The 21,451-nt window shown below is 34.1% G+C and overlaps 4 protein-coding genes and 2 pseudogenes across 4 annotated transcripts in view; 4 read left to right on the top strand and 2 right to left on the bottom strand.

Moving 5' to 3' along the window:
- The first annotated feature begins 1,101 nt into the window (after positions 1 to 1,101).
- Positions 1,102 to 5,765, top strand: LOC106306365 (beta-galactosidase 3-like). The gene is made up of 17 exons (XM_013742955.1): positions 1,102 to 1,409; positions 1,549 to 1,644; positions 1,718 to 1,830; positions 1,908 to 1,974; positions 2,054 to 2,146; positions 2,236 to 2,379; positions 2,474 to 2,562; positions 2,646 to 2,751; positions 2,844 to 2,931; positions 3,012 to 3,130; positions 3,216 to 3,380; positions 3,458 to 3,636; positions 3,715 to 3,824; positions 4,100 to 4,209; positions 4,308 to 4,532; positions 4,646 to 5,185; positions 5,264 to 5,765. The coding sequence occupies exons 1-17, from the start codon at positions 1,224 to 1,226 to the stop codon at positions 5,402 to 5,404; spliced, it is 2,571 nt and encodes an 856-aa protein (XP_013598409.1). The 5' UTR covers positions 1,102 to 1,223; the 3' UTR covers positions 5,405 to 5,765.
- On the top strand, positions 5,573 to 9,101 carry LOC106303469 (annotated as a pseudogene).
- Positions 9,102 to 10,573: 1,472 nt separating this feature from the next.
- On the top strand, positions 10,574 to 12,656 carry LOC106306366 (purple acid phosphatase 6). Its single transcript, XM_013742956.1, has 7 exons — positions 10,574 to 10,786; positions 10,877 to 11,095; positions 11,185 to 11,296; positions 11,372 to 11,598; positions 11,681 to 11,819; positions 11,901 to 12,243; positions 12,316 to 12,656. Exons 1-7 carry the CDS (start codon positions 10,625 to 10,627, stop codon positions 12,494 to 12,496), a joined length of 1,383 nt encoding a protein of 460 aa, XP_013598410.1. The 5' UTR covers positions 10,574 to 10,624; the 3' UTR covers positions 12,497 to 12,656.
- A 660-nt stretch (positions 12,657 to 13,316) lies between these two features.
- Positions 13,317 to 15,276, bottom strand: LOC106303776 (transcription factor MYB48-like). Its single transcript, XM_013740092.1, has 2 exons — positions 14,991 to 15,276; positions 13,317 to 14,208 (listed from the first exon to the last, which is right to left on the bottom strand). The coding sequence occupies exons 1-2, from the start codon at positions 15,274 to 15,276 to the stop codon at positions 13,361 to 13,363; spliced, it is 1,134 nt and encodes a 377-aa protein (XP_013595546.1). The 3' UTR covers positions 13,317 to 13,360.
- Positions 15,277 to 15,329: 53 nt separating this feature from the next.
- Positions 15,330 to 16,890, top strand: LOC106303467 (annotated as a pseudogene).
- A 3,493-nt stretch (positions 16,891 to 20,383) lies between these two features.
- Positions 20,384 to 21,451, bottom strand: part of LOC106303466 — a 2,073-nt gene continuing 1,005 nt past the window's right edge. Inside the window, exon 2 of the mRNA XM_013739727.1 lies at positions 20,384 to 20,841. Within this exon, the coding sequence (XP_013595181.1) occupies positions 20,384 to 20,841 (458 nt within the window). The remainder of the gene's footprint in view (positions 20,842 to 21,451) is intronic.

The raw sequence follows: 21,451 nt of genomic DNA, 5'->3' as shown, positions 1-21,451 counted from the left end.
TCTTTTTGGCCCTTCTTTTTTTTTTCCGTCTCCTCTCCACACGTCACGTCACGCCGTCCAAGCCTTAATTATATCTACGGCTTAATACAAATCCTTAATCTCCCGATTTCTCATGATTAAATCATCCACCGTGGGGACACCACACCATGACCCGAAAATCTTGTTTATTTCATATCGTACATGTCGGACCTTACGTTCTAGGAGAGTTATAAGGCCATGATTATCCCTAAGAAACCTAAAAAAAAAAAAAAAAAAAAAAATTAAAAGAAAACCAATCGCGGGCCGCCACGTGTCAGTGGGGCCCATGAACAGTGTAAGAAACTCACTAAAATCGGTTTTTAATTAGTAGTTTTTGTAACCGATCCTTAAGGATTTTGTGGGGGCCCACGCACTAAGAAACTCACTAAAGACCCCGGATAATCATGCTCTAAGAGACATCTCTTATTATTTCTTTCCAAACTTTTCATAGATATGTTTGAAAGTTCCCTAAATAACCCTAGTTGAACTGTGAAATCACGAGTCAAACACACTAAGGCAAGACTAGTGTCGGTGTCGGTGGGTGGTACTAGTGTAAAATGACATTGGGATGAACCATATTAAACCAGAACATGATTACTAAAGTCCGAATTAACTTATAATCATGTTTAACTGGTGTACAAAACCAATTTCCAGATAAAACTACACACTTAAAATTCAGATACGACCAAATCAAATATAGGATACTGTTAATTGGTGAACTTATTAATGCTAAAGTTCTTGTACATATGTAAGTGACAGGTATACTGTGGTTTGAAAGTGGAAGATACAGGGACAATGTGAATCCATTTCAACATCTACTAATCAAGAAATCAAACTCACAAATACAATAATATTTTAATAAACCAAACAATAAACAAAAAGAAAGTAAAAAGCCTCAACTAAAAAATAGCGTGATTTGCTGCTTTAATCCAATCAAACGTGCCTCCTTTTTTTCCTTTTTTAATCTTTATTTTATTTTTCAGTTTATAAAAAAATTAATAAATGAGTAAAAATTGGTGGGAAAGCGTCGGTAGCTCACGACCACGTAGTGTTGTTGATGCGAGTAGAACACTTGTGTAGAAGTGCAATAAAACCCCTTCTTCCTCTCTCTCTCTTCTTCTTCAGAGAGCTGCACAAACCCAGAAGAAGAGCTTTACACAACTCTTCCTTCTTGTTCTTCTCTGTGTGTGGTCTCTTGAAGTTCAATGCGGGTAATGGGGACTAGAGATTCTACTCCACGACTGATTCTCTGGCTCTGCTTAGGGCTTTTGATTCTAGTCGTTGGTTTTGTTCAATGCGGCGTTACCTATGACCGTAAAGCGCTTCTCATCAATGGGCAGAGACGAATCCTCTTCTCTGGCTCTATACATTACCCTCGTAGCACACCTGATGTAAGATTTTGGATAAAGTCTTAAACTTTTTTTTTTTTAATTTTTCTTGGTGGGTTTAACGAAAAATCCAAACTTTGATTCTCTGTTTCGTTCATTTCATAAAAGGGTGTTTTAAAGTTGTGAACTTTTTTGCTGTTAGATGTGGGAAGGTTTGATTCAGAAGGCGAAAGATGGAGGCGTTGATGTGGTTGAGACTTATGTCTTCTGGAATCTCCATGAGCCTTCTCCTGGCAAAGTTAGTTCTGTTCCTAATTTCTATATTATGTTCTGTCTTTTTGTGTGTTTGACAATTAGTTCTTCTTCTTCAGTATGATTTTGATGGGAGAAATGATTTGGTGAGATTCGTGAAGACAGTACACAAAGCTGGTTTATATGCTCATCTTCGCATTGGGCCTTATGTTTGTGCCGAGTGGAATTTTGGGTAAGTAAGCTTTTGTCTTGTCTCTTTAGATTCAATTGCCTCAACTCTAAAGTTGTTGTTTTTTTGGCAATGAGCAGAGGGTTCCCTGTTTGGTTGAAGTATGTTCCTGGAATCAGCTTCAGAACAGATAATGAGCCTTTCAAGGTCTCTTTTGAGTTACTTTTATTCATTAGAAAGTTTAAGAAACTTGTGATGTTAAATGTTCTTGGAGGTAACGTTGCAGAAAGCTATGCAAGGATTCACTGAGAGAATTGTTGAGCTGATGAAGAGTGAGAATTTGTATGAGTCCCAGGGTGGTCCCATTATCCTTTCTCAGGTCACTACTTTAATTTGAACAGATTAATACTCTGATTAGTGATGTTATGAGTTAACAGAAAGGTGTCTTGTGTTTTATTGGGAATGCAGATTGAGAATGAGTATGGAAGACAAGGGCAGTTATTGGGTGCTGAAGGTCACAACTACATGACATGGGCTGCTAAAATGGCTATAGCAACTGAGACTGGTGTCCCCTGGGTCATGTGCAAAGAAGACGATGCCCCTGACCCTGTGGTGAGTTCAAGCTTTGTAATAACTTACTGAGTATTTGGTTGAACTCAAAAACTAAATTGCTTTGGTACTGAAACTAATTGGTTTTTGGTGACAGATAAACACATGCAACGGTTTCTACTGTGATTCATTTGCTCCAAACAAGCCATACAAGCCAACCATATGGACAGAGGCATGGAGTGGCTGGTACAAACATTCATTTACTTACATGGACTAATCATCTTCAAACTGATAATTTATATATATTCTTGAAACTGATGTATCTTAAGGTTCACTGAGTTCGGTGGGCCAATGCACCATAGACCAGTTCAGGATCTGGCGTTTGCTGTTGCACGTTTCATACAAAAAGGAGGATCCTTTGTTAACTATTACATGGTATGTAGAGTCATCAACCTCTTAACTAAACGTTTTGGTTTTAGATTTGTTTTTTCCTGAAGGCAATCTTTCTCTGTTTCCCTTGAGAACAGTATCACGGAGGGACTAACTTTGGAAGAACAGCTGGAGGTCCATTTGTCACCACCAGCTATGATTATGATGCTCCCATTGACGAATATGGTAATGCCAGATTCATTGGAATATAAGGCTAATGGGATGGTTTTTATGTACAAACTGAGTCCTTGTTACATGTTGAATAGGATTAATCAGGCAACCTAAATATGGTCATCTAAAGGAGCTCCACAAAGCTATCAAGATGTGTGAAAAAACTCTGGTTTCTACTGATCCTGTTGTTACATCTCTAGGAAACAAGCAACAGGTCTGAATGGCTTTAATTTTGATAGATATGATTTGGTTTAGCTGTACCTTTTACTAAACTCTGTCACTTTTTTTTTCTTTCTCAGGCTCATGTATACTCTTCAGAATCAGGAGATTGTTCAGCTTTCCTTGCAAACTATGACACAGAATCAGCATCAAGAGTGTTGTTTAACAACGTACATTACAACTTACCTCCTTGGTCAATCAGCATTCTTCCTGACTGTAGAAATGCAGTCTTCAATACTGCCAAGGTAAAGTCATATCATTGTTCTGAATTTAGAATACTTATGTTTGTGACTTTTCTGATTTTCCTTTTTTTAATATTCAGGTTGGAGTTCAAACATCACAGATGGACATGTTACCAACAAACACAGCCAACTTCCAGTGGCAGAGCTATTTGGAAGATCTTTCATCTCTAGATGACAGCTCCACATTCACCACTCAAGGGCTCTTAGAGCAGATTAATGTCACGCGTGACACTAGCGATTATCTTTGGTACATGACCAGGTAAAAAAAACATGTGCTATAGCTCTAGTGTAAAATCTCAGGACTTGCTAACCCAAACATTTGGAATTTGTAATGTAGTGTTGATATTGGCGAAACTGAATCATTCTTGCATGGAGGAGAGCTTCCAACTCTCATTATTCAGTCCACTGGACATGCTGTGCATATATTTGTCAATGGACAGCTTTCAGGTATACGTAACATAAAAATTTTGTTACAAAATAAGTGTTATTTCAATGTAACTTTTCCTATTAATTTCTCTTTTGCTCCTAACTAAACTAAGATAAACAATAAATGTTAATTGTACAATTATAATAGTCAAACAAAGGCAAATTTAAACATTTCACTAGTTTCTTAATTTGTGTGCAAAACTCTAGAACGACAACTAATTTGAAATGGTGAGTGTACTAACTTACCTCAGTAACTTCCATTAGAGAGTTTCTGATATGCAATATATAAATTGCAGGTTCGGCGTTTGGAACAAGGGAAAACAGGAGATTCACTTATAGAGGAAAGATCAATCTACATTCTGGAACTAACAAAATAGCGTTGCTTAGTGTTGCTGTTGGATTACCAGTTAGTATTCTTTTTTTTTCTCATCTGCTGCTTTAAGTTTTTTTTAATCCTTTTTTCTCTCTTGTCCTGATGATCTCTTTTGTTCTTCAACTCTGAAGAATGTGGGTGGACACTTTGAGTCTTGGAACACTGGAATCTTGGGTCCTGTTGCACTGCACGGTTTGTCTCAAGGGAAGCGAGATTTGTCATGGCAAAAATGGACATACCTGGTGGGGCTGAGAGGTGAAGCTATGAATCTTGCATATCCAACCAACACTCCTTCTATTGGGTGGATGGATGCATCCTTAACTGTACAAAAGCCTCAGCCTTTGACATGGCACAAGGTTTGATTGAATCAAACACAACTCCATAAAGCTTTTTTCTAATCTGTCCTAATGGGTAAGGACATTTTTTTATAATCTGTCCTAATGGGTAAGTACTTTTTTTGTTTCTTTAGACTTATTTTGATGCACCTGAAGGAGACGAGCCACTTGCTTTGGACATGGAAGGAATGGGAAAAGGTCAGATATGGGTGAACGGTGAGAGCATTGGTAGATACTGGACGGCATTTGCAACCGGTGACTGTGATCATTGCAGCTACACAGGAACATACAAACCAAACAAGTGCTTGTCCGGGTGTGGTCAGCCTACACAGAGATACTACCATGTGCCGAGATCATGGTTGAAGCCTAGCCAGAATCTGTTGGTCATATTCGAGGAGATTGGAGGAAACCCATCAGCTGTCTCTTTGGTTAAAAGATCAGTATCTGGAGTCTGTGCTGAAGTTTCTGAATACCACCCGAATATCAAGAACTGGCAACTCGAAAGCTATGGGAAAGGACAAACGTTTCATAGACCAAAGGTTCATTTGAAATGTAGTCCTGGTCAGGCTATTTCAGCTATCAAGTTCGCAAGCTTTGGTACTCCTTTGGGAAAATGCGGGAGTTACCAAGAAGGAGAGTGTCATGCAGCTACTTCATACGCTATCTTAGAGAAGGTAAGAATCTTTTATTCAGATAAAGTTTTAATCACACTCTTTGTTTTATCTTAGGAAAATGTGTTTTGTTATTTGCAGAAGTGTGTAGGGAAAGCGAGATGTGCAGTGACGATATCAAACACTAACTTCGGGAAAGATCCGTGTCCGAATGTGTTGAAACGGTTGACTGTTGAAGCTGTTTGTTCTCCTGAGACATCTTTAACCAGTTGGAAGCCTTAAAAAAGATGACTACTTTGACTACAAAATGTATAACCAAACTATACAGAGAGAGAGAGGAGGAAAAGAAAGTGTAAGATGTGTGTCCATGTGTGTGTTAGTTTTGAACAGAAGACTTTGTGGTTTTTAGAGTAGTTTGAGTTAGGTAAGAGAGGAGTCTGTAGAGTTGTGATGAGTCTTGGGCAATTCCGGGTCTTGTCAAAAACGTTCCGCCCACCGGTTACCGACGACCGTTTTAACCGGTTATGGAGACTGGAACTGTTGGGTATGAATGAAGTTGGTTTAGTGTTTGGTTTTGATTTGGCTCTGTAATCAACAATGAAGGTTCATGTTAGGAGATGGAAATTCTAATGTGTGAGGTTCATTTGTTTCAAACCGTATTCTTTTTACGTTTTCTAATGAGAAATTCCCTATAAAAGATATTTTTAGTTTCTTTTTCCAGCAGAAGAGCTCTGAGAGAATAAAATGACAAAAAATGTATCACTAAAATGTAATATATACTTATACCACTAGGTTTTAGAGTTAAAAATTAGAGTTATGGGAGTGGAGTTTAAAATTTTAAAAAATAAATAAATAAGTATTAAAAAAATTTAAATAAAAATTTTAGAAATAGTTTCAAAGAGCATTTTTCAATTTCAAAAAAAAAATTAAAACAATTTGAAAAAAAACAATTATAAAAATGTTAGAATTTGAAAACTTATAGTTCAAAACTAATAGATTTTTTTAATATATCTATAAAGCAAGAGATAGAAGGATCTTTTATCTATTTAATGAAACGTCTTTTATTCATTTTCTTCCTTTTGATTATTTTTCTCTTTTGGTCATTTTAAAAAGAGGTTATTTGAAATAATTGTTCTTTTCTAATTTAGTTATGATTTCATTTCAACCTTTTTTTTCCTTTTCTGATTTAGTTATGTTTATAAGAGCTTTTAACCCTTTTTTTTACTTAAGCCTGGATTTCATTTTTGTCAACGAATAAATTTCTATATTAATTGTATTCTGTTTGGATTTTTATTCCGGCGTAGAATACTTTACCACATAATATACTAGAAAGTTTTGATGGACCAATGAAGTAAAAAATATAAAAGCTAGTATATCATCCCTTCACTCGGAAATAAAATCTCTCATTTGGCCAATAGAAAGTATGAGAAATCTACGATAATTTCATGTAACGTTTGCAATGGAGTTATCGATCAGTAAATGTTTCAGAACCATAAAAATGACCAGCTTTTGCAACATATTTGGAAGATATTAAACTTCTAAAAGAGAGTTTTAACTACTCAAAACTCATTTATGTACAACAGACGCACAACAAAATGGTGAATAGTTTAGCACATAGTGCTCGGCAACAATCATGTTCCGTCATACACATGGATTCATAGTTATCAAGTTTATTTATAGAGTCTTAGTTGAGTCTGATTATGATGCTGACAAAAAAATAATACTTTACCACATCTTAACATCTAATAGAAAAAACTGGTAATATTTTGCGTATAAGGATTCGATGGAGTTTGTTTTTTTTTGTTTTTTTTAAACTAAAGATTCGATGGATATATCTCAAATCTTATATCTGATAATTAGTTGTCAACAAAACGAAATCTGATAATGAGATTATTCTATACTTTGTTACATTTTGATGATTTACATATCTCTTTTCAGTTTAAATTTTGTTCTTTAGAATTATACGGAACCAAACAGTTCAAAAAGAAAATAGTCCTAAGTAAATTCTTCCTAATAGCATATTCCCAAACATCCGACGCTTATATAAAGCCTAGTTAACCAACTGATCACAACAAACACCAAAGCTCTTAAGCAATCAAACCATTAAAGATGAAGGTAAAGTTTATAATCATTGTTCTAAATTTAAGATACTCAAATTGTTATATCAACACTACATTACAAATTTTAAAGGTAAAGTGTATAATCATTGTTCTAAATTTAAGATGCTATAATCATTCGGCTCTTGGATCGGATAAATGTCACACGTGACACAAGCGATTATCTTTGATACATGACCAGGTAATAAAAAGAAAACATGAGCTATGGCTGCAATGTGATTCTCAGGACTTGCTAAACCAACATTTTGGAATTTGTGATGTAGTGTTGATATTGGCGAAACTGAATCATTCTTGCATTGTGGAGAGCTACCAACTCTCATTGTCCAGTCCACATGCCATGCCGTTCATATATTTGTCAATGGACAGCTTTCAGGTATATGATACTCCCTCAGTTTCAAACTAAGTGTCGTTGTAACATAAATTTTTTGTTACAAAATAAGTGTCGTTTTATTATTTGAATGTAACTTTTTCTATTATTTATCTCTTTTGCTCCTAATTAAACTAATAATAAAAGTTATGCAATTATAATAGTCAAACAAAGACAAATTTAAACATTTAACTAGTTTCTTAATTTGTGTGCAAAACTCCAGCTAAATTGAATTGGTGGGAGTACTAACTTACTCATTAACTTCCATTAGAGAGTTTCTGATATGCAATATATAAATTCACAGGTTCTGCCTTTGGAACAAGGCAAAATAGGAGATTCACTTATAGGGGAAAGATCAATCTACATTCTGGAACTAACAGAATAGCATTGCTGAGTGTTGCTGTTGGATTACCAGTTAGTATTCTTTTTTTTCCTTTCTCTCTGCTGCGTTAAGTTTTTTTTTAAATCCTTTTTCTCTTCTCCTGATCATCCCTTTTGTGTTCAGAATGTGGGTGGGCACTTTGAGACTTGGAACACTGGAATCTTGGGTCCTGTTGCACTGCACAGTTTGTCTCAAGGGAAGCGAGACTTGTCATGGCAAAAATGGACATACCAGGTGGAGCTGAGAGGTGAAGCTATGAATCTTGCATATCCAACCAACACACCGTCTATTGGGTGGATGGATACGTCCTTAACTGTACAAAAGCCTCAGCCTCTGACATGGCACAAGACTTATTTTGATGCACCTGAAGGAGATGAGCCGCTTGCTCTGGACATGGAAGGTATGGGAAAAGGTCAGATATGGGTGAACGGTGAGAGCATTGGTAGATACTGGACAGCATTTGCAACCGGTGACTGTGATCACTGTAGCTACACTGGAACATATAAGCCAAACAAGTGCTTATCCGGCTGTGGTCAGCCTACACAAAGATACTACCATGTGCCGAGATCATGGTTAAAGCCGAGACAAAACCTGTTGGTTATATTCGAGGAGATTGGAGGAAACCCATCAGCTGTCTCTTTGGTTAAAAGATCAGTATCTGGAGTTTGTGCTGAAGTTTCTGAACCACCACCATCCGAATATCAAGAACTGGCAACTGGAAAGCTATGGGAAAGGACAAACGATTCATAGACCAAAGGTTCATTTGAAATGGAGCCCTGGTCAGGCTATTTCAGCTATCAAGTTCGCAAGCTTTGGTACTCCTTTGGGAAAATGCGGGAGATACCAACAAGGAGAGTGTCATGCAGCTACTTCATACGCTATCTTAGAGAGGGTAAGAATCTTTACTCAGATAAAGAAAGTTTTAATCACTTTTTTGGTTTTATAACCGTGGTGTGATTTTGTTATATGCAGAAGTGTGTAGGGAAAGCGAGATGTGCAGTGACGATATCAAACACTAACTTCGGGAAAGACCCGTGTCCGAATGTGTTGAAACGTTTGACTGTTGAAGCTGTTTGTTCCCCTGAGACATCTTTAACCAGTTGGAAGGCTTGAAGACAACTATTGAGCACTTTGACTACAAAATGTATAACCAAACTATACAGAAGACAGAGAGAGGAGGAAAAGAAAGTGTAAGATGTGTTGAAATGTGTGTTAGTTTTGAACAGAAACATTGTGGTCTAGAGTAGTTGAGGTGTTATTGGTTTATATATTTTGACTGATTTAGAAATCCATATAGTATTTATAAATCCAAGTAAAATATGCAAATCCGGAGGTTTTCCCTTGGATTTTAGTCTTTGTATTTTTAACTAAAAAATCCAAACAAATCCATTCAAATCTATTATAAAATCAAATATATTAGTAAATCCGTACGATTGAATAACACTTGATTTGATACAGAATTTATGAATCATTAAACCAATAACACATGATTTTAATACAGATTTGAAAATCATAGAACCAATAACACTAGATTTAGTTCGAATTTTCAAATCCATTAAAATACAACAACCAATAACCCCTAACCCGTTCTGCCCACCTGTTACCAACGGCAATTTTAACCGGTTATGGAGACTGGAATTGTTGGGTATGAATGAACTCGGTTTAATGTTTGGTTTTGATTTGTCTTTGTCAACGGTTTATGTTAGGAGAGGAGATTCTATTGTGTTTTCATTTCTAACGGTTTCTCTTTTTTTTCTGTAGTTATGTTTATAAACCTTTTCTTAACTCGTTAATTATAAAATCTTTTAATCTGTTTACTTAAGCCTAAATTGCAGTTTTAAAAATCTTCCAGTTTTAATACAAACTGGGAAAATGAAGAGGATAACAACAAACACAACAACACAATATTTTAAGATACTCTGCTTAAGTTTATAATTATCTCGAATAAAGAATCTAACGATTTTATAAAACTCTTCCACAAAATTATTAAGAAAATAGAAATATCATTATAACTCTTTTAAAATTCAGAAACTAATTAATTTTAAAAAATCATCAAAACTCTTTTTAAATCAAAAGCCAATAACAGCCCCTTAGATTTTTTTGTATTCTGTTTAGATTTTTTTTGTGTAAAATATTTTACCATATCTTAACATCTAATACAAAAGCTGGTAATATTTTGCGTATAAAGAATCGACGGATATATCTCAAATTTAAAAAACTTATAATTGTCGAAAAATATGATAAGAAGATGATTATTCAACACTTTGCTACATTTTGATCATTTGTTAATAACAAAACTCACCAAAATAAACGAAGTTAATATCAGCGAGCCGAAATATTTTTTTTCCTGAATTAACTACATTTTATTTATACGATCGTATATAACTAAATCAAAATTAGTTATTTTTACAAAAAATCTTTTACATGATTCCGTTTAAATTTTATTCTTCAATATTATTCCCAACCAACAGTTCAAAAAACAAAATATTCCTAACTAAATACTTATCACTAGCATATTCCTAAACATGACAAAAAGAGCATATTCCTAAACATCGGACTCAAGCTTATATAAAGACTAGTTATACCAATTGATCAGAACAAACACCAAAGCTATTGAAACAATCAAACGATTAAACATGAACTCAATCCATTTCTTCCTATTATCTCTAGTGCTTTTGAACATTACCACTGTAATCAATGGTGGAATGACAAGTAAATACGTTAGACAAGCTCTACCATCGATTGAGATGTCTCTGGAAACATTTCCTCCACCCTCTGGTCATAATGTTCCTGAACAGGTTTTGACTATATCTTTTCAGTTGCATTAACGTATCAAACCATCATTTTGTATTAATTTTTTTTGTATTGTTTTTTCGGTATTATTTCAGGTTCATCTAACGCAAGGAGACCATGACGGACGTGCCATGATCGTCTCGTGGGTAACACCGTTAAATCTAGCTGGTACTAACGTCGTTACTTACTGGATCGCTGGTAACAGCAGCGACGTGAAGCCGGCAAAGAAGAAAGCTCATGGTTCAACGTCCTCTTACAGATTCTATGACTATACTTCTGGTTTTCTTCATCACGCTACCATTAAAGGACTCGAGGCTTGTGTTTCATTACTTAACTTGTCATTTAATTAACAACATTAGCTTCTTTTATATGGTGTCTTAAATATTTTTGTTTTACGTTGCAGTATGATACTAAGTACATCTACGAGGTTGGTACCGCTAAATCCGTTAGACAATTCCACTTCACGACTCCTCCGAAGGTTGGACCCGATGTTCCCTACACATTCGGGATTATTGGTAATTCACTGATCTCTTTAAAACTATATTCAAACTAGTTTTATCATATCGATATGAAATGAGTTTTTTTTGTAGGTGATCTTGGACAAACTTATGCTTCGAACGAGACATTGTACCATTACATGTCGAACCCTAAAGGCCAAGCCGTTCTCTTTGCTGGAGACTTGTCTTACGCAGACGACCAACCAAACCATGATCAGAGAAAGTGGGATACTTGGGGAAGATTCATGGAGCCTTGCGCTGCTTACCAGCCTTTTATCTTTGCCGCTGGGAATCACGAGATAGATTTCGCTCCGGAGATTGTAAGATTCGCTTAGTCGCCATCAATTCAAGTCTTTTTTGTTGTTTGGTTTTATTCGGTTTAATTTGAATCTGTAATATTAGGGTGAGCCTCACGCCTTCAAGCCTTACATGCACCGTTACCCTAACTCCTACAAATCCTCAGGGAGCATATCTCCTCTTTGGTACTCAGTCAGACGTGGCCCTGCTCACATCATCATACTCTCCTCTTACTCTGCTTACGGTAACAAAAAAAAATTACAAAACCCTAAACATTTTTGTAATCTCTCTTGATTTTTATTACGTAACATCACGTAATTACCAGGCAAATACACACCACAATACTTGTGGCTGGAGCAAGAGCTGAAGAACGTGAACAGAGAGGAGACTCCATGGTTGATTGTCATTGTTCACTCGCCGTGGTACAACAGCAACAACTACCATTACATGGAAGGTGAGAGCATGAGGATAGCGTTTGAGTCGTGGCTTGTTAACAGCAAAGTTGACTTGGTATTGGCCGGTCACGTCCATGCCTATGAGAGATCCGAACGTTTCTCCAATATTAAATACAACATCACCAATGGCTTGAGCACTCCTGTGAAAGATCTTAATGCTCCAATGTACATCACAATTGGAGATGGAGGAAACATTGAAGGAATCGCAAACAGGTACTAAGAACAATATTTTAAACAAAATGATTTTTTTTTAATTTTTTTTTTTATGTTTGTGTTTGCATGTAGTTACACTGATCCTCAACCAAGTTACTCAGCCTACAGAGAGGCTAGTTTCGGTCACGCTCTCTTGGAGATCAAGAACAAGACTCATGCGCTCTACACATGGCATAGGAACCAAGACAATGAACCCGTCGCAGCCGATTCTATCATGTTGTATAACAGATACAATTTACAAACGGACGAGTAGTTTCCTTCAACATGAATGTCTAAGTTTGTTTTTTTCTCTTATTTGATTTAGGATTTTAGATTTGTTTTCTCTGATTTTCTGTTTCTATTTGCTTTTTTCATCAGATTTAATATTTTCAATTTAGTTTGAATAATAAGATTGCGTTAGATTTTGCCCAATATTACAGGGATAAATTTGTTTGGATTATCAAATATTATCTTATTTTCTCATATACAAACAAAATAAATACATTAATAAGGAAAATAATATTTTATAATGCGAAATGTAAAATATCTACAACACTCTGATTGATCTGCATTCCAAAAGGGAAGAAACTAAACACGCCTTGTTGTTTACGTAACTAAACCATCTCCAAAAAAAAAACGCGTTGTTTTCTTAAATATTGATAATGCAGTTAACGAGGTATGCATGCATAAAGGGAACTGCTTATCTTTTGTTCATTGTGACTGAATTGTATGTTACAGCATTTGCATTTGTATTCGTCCTCAGATACAAAACGGGGCCACTTTTGTCAAGATCGACAAGATTTGATATAGTCAAAGACAACTCACCAGCTTTAGCTTTCCAAGACGACGGCGCCAGGATGGATCCCGATGGGATCAGAAAATGCATGAGCTTAGGCTACTCATCAAAGAAGTCTAATACGACAATTGGACAACGTAAGTATTTTTATATTTTGTTAAAAGGAACGTTGAGCTTCTTTTTTTTTTGAATTTTTTTTTTTTTTTTTTGAAAAGACTCAAATCTCATAGCTATAGAAACTATTTCTACTAAATTACATCACAACTTCAATTACAAGTGAAACTCAATCTTCTGAAAGAACAAAAAAAAAGGTGAACAAATCTGAAGAAGAAAATGCAATTTTTATGTAGACAGGACATTGGTTCTGCTCTTTCCTTGTTCAGACACAAGACAATGATCTCGATGTCCTCTTGTCCCCTGTGGCCTTAACCGACCAGCTGCTTCCTCCATCGCTCTCACGCTGCTGCTCTCCAAACCGCTTCTCAACCATGCGAGGCTGCTTATATCAGTCGCTATAGCAGCTAGTTCATAACTAGGGAACGTTGGTGGGTCCAAGTAGTCCACAAACTCTGGACCCAACAATGAGTCTTTCTGAGAAACGCTGCAACACCCACTTCCGCATTTCTGAGGCACAAACCGTTCGCTGTAAGCTCCTTCAACCAATCTCAGCATTGCTGTGTCTTGTTTACACGACTGGAACTTGTTTTGGTTTAGTGTATGTGGAGTGGAAGACCCTTCCATGTGGTTGTAAGGGTTAAAAGAACTGAGTTTGGCCACTGGGCGGAAAAGGGTTGGAGGATCATTACATACTTGCCTAGAAATGTCTTCCTCGTTTGCTTTGTCTGAGGGTTGTTCTTCGGATATGTTCATGGAGGTGGCTTCTTTGCCGTCTGAAGATACAATTGGAGTAGTTACATGGCCGCCACCGCCACCACCGCCGCCTGATGATAAAGTTTCTTCAGATGATGCGAAGGTGTTCATCGTTCTGTCGAGTCTAGAATCTTGCAGGAGTAAGTTTCCAGTCGGTGTGTTTGTTGTCGGCGTTTCGAAGTCTGTGCATCGACGTCTTAGAGTGGCGTTCCAGTGGTTTTTGATAGCGTTGTCTGTTCTTCCTGGGAGGAGCTTAGCGATAATAGACCATTTGTTTCCGTGGATGGCGTGTGCTGTGATGATAGCCTCGTCCTCTACCTCTTTATAAACCCAAAAGTACAAAGACAAAGAAGTGTTTGATTTAGTTTTACTGATCAAATCCTACCGAAGCAGAGAATTACTATGACACAAAAATAACGCAAAACTTGCGAATACTCAACCAATGCACACACCCTTGGAAGCTAGAACCAAGCAACACCAAATATAGCCACGCAAAGTTACTATCCTCAAATAAAACTAACTTTGTTCGTTTGGGATTCAAAGGAGAAGCTCACAAATCACAATCCATGTTCCACAGCAATCTAAAATTTCAAGCTCATAAACATAGATCCAAAGGTTAATCCTTTCTCAGTCCACACTGAAAAGGAGTAGTGATTCCGCAGCCACAAGATTCATAAATTCACTCTTTTTCAAACTCAGAAATACAGATCCAAAGGGTACTCTTTTCCAGGTTAATTCTCAGTTCACACTGAAACGGATCACAATTCACAAGCATACGAGCAACCACAAGAATCAAAAAGATTACATTTTTTTTTCCAAATTCAGAAACACAGATCCAAAGGTTAATCCTTTTTCAATTTTCTTTTTAGTTTAATTGAAACCAACGAGTATTTTCACAGCTAAGAACCAGGCAAGGCTCTCATATCTCTGCCGTCAAGTTCACAATTCAATTCCATTTCACAGACAATCATCACCCTAGATTCATCAGTTCACAACGGATGATTCAAACCTCAAAAGGGCAAATGATCACATGAACAATTCGATCGAAAATCAAAATCCCCAATTGAAAATCAAAGACTCTAAATTGAGGTTTAGTCTATACCAGTGAAAGGGTTACGTTTAAGAGATGGATCAAGCTGATTACACCACCGAAGACGACAAGACTTGCCCGACCGACCAGGAATACTCCGCGCCATCGAACTCCAATTCCTCGGTCCGAACATCTCCACGAGCTCACTCAACATAACGTCCTCCTCCCCAGACCACGTCCCTTTGATCCTCTTCTTTCTCCTCCTTCCGCTCGTCCCTTCTCCAACGAACATCGCCACACCATCATCTCGTCTTCCACCCGCCACCGCCATCTCTCCAATCCCCGATCGTCTCCACATCTCTCTAGTCAGGTTACTACAAAGAGTTTCACCTTTTGCGTGTGTAGATGAAAATGGTTTTAACTTTTAAGACAAGTACCATAAGACTTGGAGCGTATTGATATATACAATATACACTCTGAACTTAGCGTGTGTTCTGTTTTTAAGTTTACTATGTTTTTATCTTCTCTGTTCTAGCAAAGCTACACAGAGCGTTGGTCTTCTGTCTTACACGTTCCTTAGGAAAACGGGCCAGGAAGATGTGACTGTTCCTATGGTAAAACCTTCAGCATCTGTAGCTTCTTGTTTTCATGCCTGAAACAATATCTGATCATGGATTTGAGAATTTAGGAGATATAGACATTTACTAAAGATTTTAATAATTTTTTCTCCATAATTTGAGGACCTATGTTTAATTGTTTACGTATATAATATCCATGCGTCTATCACTCTATCTCAAGTGATATTAATCGTTTCTGTAATGCAGATTGATATTTGATATATCCAAAGATGGGCGGGCCCCAACCAATTGTTTATGAATCTTCAGAAGATTTGTCTACCAACCTTAACATTCTTCTCAAATGGTCACAGGTTGGTTCCTTCTAAACACTCTAATTTCACGTGTAATTCTAATGTGGCATGTTTATTTATTCCATTCTTAACCAGTTTGAGGATATTGGAGCGCATGGATCAAAAGTAGTTATATACAACTTGTGGCTTAATGATGAAGGGATCTATGAGCTGAGTTTTGACGATGATGACGAGGTACTTAACATTTCTTTAAGGGGCCAGGTAATTTGCAGGACTTGGGTTCTAACATTTGTATAACAGGACAAAAGACTCCGAGATGAAAGTGTTCAGGACGAGAAACGGATCAACTCGAGAACATTAGAACTTAGATCTCATATCTCTTACCGTGTTAGGCACTCTCTAAGGGTAACTCTCCTGAACATTCTTTCTTGCTGTTGCAAGGGTGTTTAAAGGCTGACTTTGTTAGTTTCTTTATCCTCAGGCTTACACTTCAATGCTATATCTCAAAATGTTCGAAATTTTCAAGATTATTCTTCGGGGAATCCCTGTGGTGCAGTTCAATATTGCTGATTAATTTAGATATCCTGAGAATATAATGTACAAACCACAAGCAGCTGCAATGGAACACAAACCAACACTTCCTCTTTTCTTTCTTTTCATGTGTACTTTCACATGTTAATGTTTAGACAGTGAGAGCAATGATCGCTAAGCATTCTTATATATAACAGGCTGCAGCTGAAATTAAAGTTGGATTCATCAAAGAGGCGCCTAAACTTCCAGTTAGCGGTTTCAGTGTATATGTAAACTCAACATAAAAAAAATTCATTTCATGAAAAATTGGATTATTAATGTGTTCTTTCTTAGTAGGTGCGAGGAATATACAAAGAAAGAGACTGAAATGGAACAGACGGTAAGTTTGATTCCATATTATAAAACCAGAGACAAACATCCGTCTGTTGCATAGATTCTAAGTTCTAACATATATGTAAATGGATGATGAAACAGGTAAGGAACTTAGAAAAGGAACTGGAAGAAGCTAAAAGTAAATGTGCACAACTTTCTCTGCTTGTGGATGCTAAGAGGAAGGAGATGCAGCAAGTTTAGTTAAAACGTTAAGACTCTCTGGAATCTAAAGAACACCCTAGTTTGATTAAGAACTTAATTATGGTGTTCTTGCATTTTCTTATAAGCGTGAGCATTTGTAACTGCCAGAAAAATAGTTAGGATCTAAGACAAGCCTCTAAATTAGTTCTACTTAAAGTATCAGAAGTTGAGATTGTAAGAACCAATTCTCTTTCAAAGTTAACTAGACTTGTAAGGACTAAAAAGAAGTGGTCCTGCGTGTTACAAAAGTATGAATTTAAATTAATTTTATAGAGTGGGGACAATTACAGAAACCTAAGTTTTATCATTATGTATATATCTTAATTATATTAAAATCCATTAGACATAAAATTTCATTAAATGAATAATGGAGGAGGTAAAGGTGCAGTAGAATCTTCTGTAATCAATTAATTTGCATCCCAACCCAACTGGATTAAATGGATAATGAGTGGTGCGAAGTGAAAAAACACAATTTACATCATTACATTTATATGGACCGACCGACCAATCACTAACAACGCATGGACCATAGTCAAAATTCAACATCCATTGCCCTATTATTATTGATTGAGCCAAGATCCATAGCTCTTTAATTTTTACTTTATATTGCATGCCGATCTTTAAAGTGTAGTATAGGGTTTGATTGTACTTTCGGTTTGTGTTTACCTTTGTTTAGATAATTAAAAATCATGGCTAGTTTTAAATAAAACCACTGAAAATTGGAAAATTCATTATAAATGTCTTTTTTCTATATTTAGTATTTGTATACATTTAAGTACTTTTCTAACCATCTCTAGATGTTTTCAATAGTAAGAAAATCCAGCTTTTTATGAGTTTTGGGAATTAGTTTGGGTTCGATATGTAATTCCGATTAACAAATATGAAATTACCAAGAAAATACAGAAGAGTATATTATTTGAATATTGAAGGGGATATATGTTAGGTTTGGTGCATAACTCTTATTCTTCTTTAACTATATTGTTATTATATGGTTGATGTAGATATCCAATAGATTAGACTTTTCTCTAAAAGACTCAAATATGCCATGTTGTTATCAACAAAAAGCCACATTTAAAGGCTGAGAAAATGACAGCCATTACATTATAATATAATTTCATTTTTTTACATTATTGTCTAAGTTCTTGTTCCCATTTGCTCAAATGTACTCCTTTCATGAAGCAAGCAAGCATCCCAAAATTAAGACCTTCTAGTACTACTTTGTTCAAATGTTGCCTTAACATAAACATTTACATATTTACAACTTAAAAAAAAAACAAACCCTTAAAATAAAATAAAAGCCAAACTTTTATTATAATCTCATCAGCGACGAAAATCTCAACTTTTATTTGTACTAGAAATTAATCCGCGCTACGCGCGAGACTATTTTGATTTCCAAATATTAAATATATAACTATTCTTTTGGACGTTGTATACTGAACAACAATAAAATTCTGAATTGTATGTTTGTGTGAATACATATTTACTTAGAAAAAACCAGAAAACTATACATTTTTCAGATAAATATTTGATATAGTTTTTCATTTCTTATATTATATATTTACTTATTATTTAGTTTTTCTTATATCGTAGAGCAATTGTCTCAAATAGTCATTTTTAAGTTTTGTAACAAAATAGCATTCTATAAGGAAAATGAATAAAATAGCCCTTTTTTATTTTGAAAATTTTAATATTTACTTTTTATTTTTTTAAATTTGAAACTCTATTTTCAAAATCTCAGCCCTTAACTCTAAACTCTAAGTCTAGATTAATTAACCCTAAGGTATAGATGTATTTTTACTCTTTAATAAAACTTCTTTTGGTATTTTTTCTCATTGAGGGCTATCCTAGAGAATTTCTCTATATTGTATATTTATTTATTCTAGTTTTCTTGATTTTATATAAAATGGTAATATTACAATAGATGTTTAATGTAATATTTCTATTTCTTATATTGTATATTTGCTTATTATTTATTTAACTCTACATTTTTCCATTTAACTATACATTTTTCAAATAGATGTTTAATTTAGTTTTTTTTTATTTTTATATTATATATTTATTTACTGTTTATTTTTTCTTATTTTGTATATTTACTTATTCTATATGTTTTGCTTTTATATCAATGATAATATTATGATATATATTTAACTTAATATTTTTATTTCTTCTATACTATATTTACTTATTATTTTTTCTTATATTTTATATTTACTTATTATAATATGTAATATTTCTATTTTTTATATGTGCAATTCTCTCAAATAGTCTTTTTTAAGTTTTTGTCACAAAATAGCCTTCATTAAGGGAAATGACCAAAATAATCCTTTTTATTTTGAAAGTTTTAATTTTAGTTTTTTATTTTTGAAAATTTGAAACCATATCCTCAAAACCTCACCTCTTAACTCTAAATCCAAAGTCTAGATTATAGGGTATAAATGTATTTTCACTCTTTAGTAAAACTTCTTTTGGTCATTTTTTTCATTGATGGCTATTTTTGTGACAAATTTTTTAAAAAGACTATCTTATGGAATTTCTCTTCTTATATTGTATATTTGCTTATTATTTATTTCTTCCTATATTGTATATATATTTACTTATAAAAATATTTATAAATAATAATAATATAAACATTACATTTTTCAGATAGATGTTTAATGTAATTTTCTTTTTTTTATATTGTATATTTACTTATTATTTATTATTTATTATTTATTTTTTATGATATTGTATATTTACTTATTCTATTTTATTTTTCTTTTATATCAAATGGTAATATTACTTATAGATGTTTAATATAATATTTATATTTCTTATATTGTATATTTAAATATTATTTATTTTACTGTACGTTTTTCAGATGTTTAATGTAGTTTTTATATTTCTTACATTGTATATTTACTTATTATTTATTTATTTTTATTATAATCTTATGATAGATGTTTAATGTAAAATTTTCATTTCTTACACTCTATATTTACTTATTATTTATTTTACTATCAGATAGATGTTGAATTTAGTTTTTTCAGTTCTGATATTTTATGTTTATTTATTGTGTATTTTCGTTATATTGTATATTTTATTTATTCTAATATTATGAATGATGTTTAATGTAATATTTATATTTCTTATATTGTATATTTACTTATTATTTATTTTACTACACATTTTTTCATAGAGATGTTTAATTTAATTTTTTCATTTCTTAATTGTATTTTACCTATTGTTTAATTTTTCTTATATTGTGTATTTACTTATTCTAATTTTCTTGCTTTTATATCAAATGATAATATAATGGTAGATGTTTTTTTTTTAACACTGAATATTATTGAGTCTTTAGGCTAGAGTTTAAATTAGAACATAACCAACCAAGGGCAAAGCAAAAACCATACCAGTAGGTAGGTGAAAAGAAAAGCTAAAAGAACTGTTTTAGAGATGTAAATCTTAACGAACATACCATACTCCCGATAAATGGGAGAGACAGTGATGTTTCCACTTAGTGAAGCAGACAGCCATCCTTTGCTTCCAAATCAATAAGATCTTCCAGCCAGGCCGGGCCTCCAGTGGCGATGTATGATTGATATCTTCGCTCTGCAGTCACACTGATGGCGATTTTCTGAGCTACAATATTCCTTGTAGGAACAACATGTTCGAGAGACCAATGTTGTAATCTTTGAAGAAGATCGAAGATCATTCCAACAAGTTCCAAGGGACCTCTATTCGTGTCCTGCTTTAGAATACACGCTCTTGCTTGTAAACATGATGATTCAAAGACGATCTTATCGTGTCCCATAGAAACCATGCTCTCAATAGCCCAGTGGAGAGCCCAAAGTTCCACAATTTCTCTGGTGAAGACAAAAGAAAAGGATCTCCTACTGTGCTTCGGGACTCTCCCTCTGCTATCTCTGATTATCCATGAAGCTCCACCTATACCTGATGATTCCGACCATGACGCTGCAACGTTACATTTCAAGAAATCAACAATAGATGCCTTCCAGCATTGTCTATCAGGACCAGAGACAGGAATATTTCTATTCTTTTATATTGTACGCTTGCTTTTCTTATATTGTTTATTTACTAATAAAAATATTTGGAAATAATAAAATGTAAAAGTATAAATTTTTCAGATAAATGTTTAATGTAGTTTTTTCATTTCTTATATTGTACATTTTTTATTGTATATTTACTTATCTAATTGTTTTGCTTTATATCAAATTGTAATATTACGATAGATGTTTAATGTAATATATCTATTTCTTATATTATATATTACTTATTATTTATTTTATTATATATATTTCAGATAGATTTTAATATTTTTTTGTATTTCTTATATTTTATATTACTTATTATTTATTTTTCTTATATTTATATTACTTATTCTAATATTATAATAGATGTTTAATATAATATTTTTATATTGTATAGTTACTTATTATTTATTTAACTATACATTTTCAGATATATGTTTAATTTAGTTTTTCTATTCTTTATATTGTATATTTACTTACTGTTTATCTTTTCTTATTAGTATATTTATTTATTCTAAATTTCTTGTTTTTAT

This window comes from Brassica oleracea, chromosome C7, assembly GCF_000695525.1.
Source record: "Brassica oleracea var. oleracea cultivar TO1000 chromosome C7, BOL, whole genome shotgun sequence".
Lineage (NCBI taxonomy): Eukaryota > Viridiplantae > Streptophyta > Magnoliopsida > Brassicales > Brassicaceae > Brassica > Brassica oleracea.
This window is presented reverse-complemented; position numbering and strand designations above follow the sequence as displayed.

Bases quoted from the DNA above. Each gene is read 5' to 3' on its own strand.
- LOC106306365 (XM_013742955.1), top strand. From the start codon at position 1,224: ATGCGGGTAATGGGGACTAGAGATTCTACTCCACGACTGATTCTCTGG. The intron at 1,831-1,907 runs GTAAGTAAGCTT...GGCAATGAGCAG, and splicing joins TGTGCCGAGTGGAATTTTGG to AGGGTTCCCTGTTTGGTTGA. The intron at 3,637-3,714 runs GTAAAAAAAACA...TTTGTAATGTAG, and splicing joins TATCTTTGGTACATGACCAG to TGTTGATATTGGCGAAACTG.
- LOC106306366 (XM_013742956.1), top strand. From the start codon at position 10,625: ATGAACTCAATCCATTTCTTCCTATTATCTCTAGTGCTTTTGAACATT. The intron at 11,599-11,680 runs GTAAGATTCGCT...CTGTAATATTAG, and splicing joins TAGATTTCGCTCCGGAGATT to GGTGAGCCTCACGCCTTCAA. The intron at 11,820-11,900 runs GTAACAAAAAAA...CGTAATTACCAG, and splicing joins CTCCTCTTACTCTGCTTACG to GCAAATACACACCACAATAC.
- LOC106303776 (XM_013740092.1), bottom strand. From the start codon at position 15,276: ATGTGGAGACGATCGGGGATTGGAGAGATGGCGGTGGCGGGTGGAAGA. The intron at 14,209-14,990 runs GTATAGACTAAA...GGGTTTATAAAG, and splicing joins TAAACGTAACCCTTTCACTG to AGGTAGAGGACGAGGCTATC.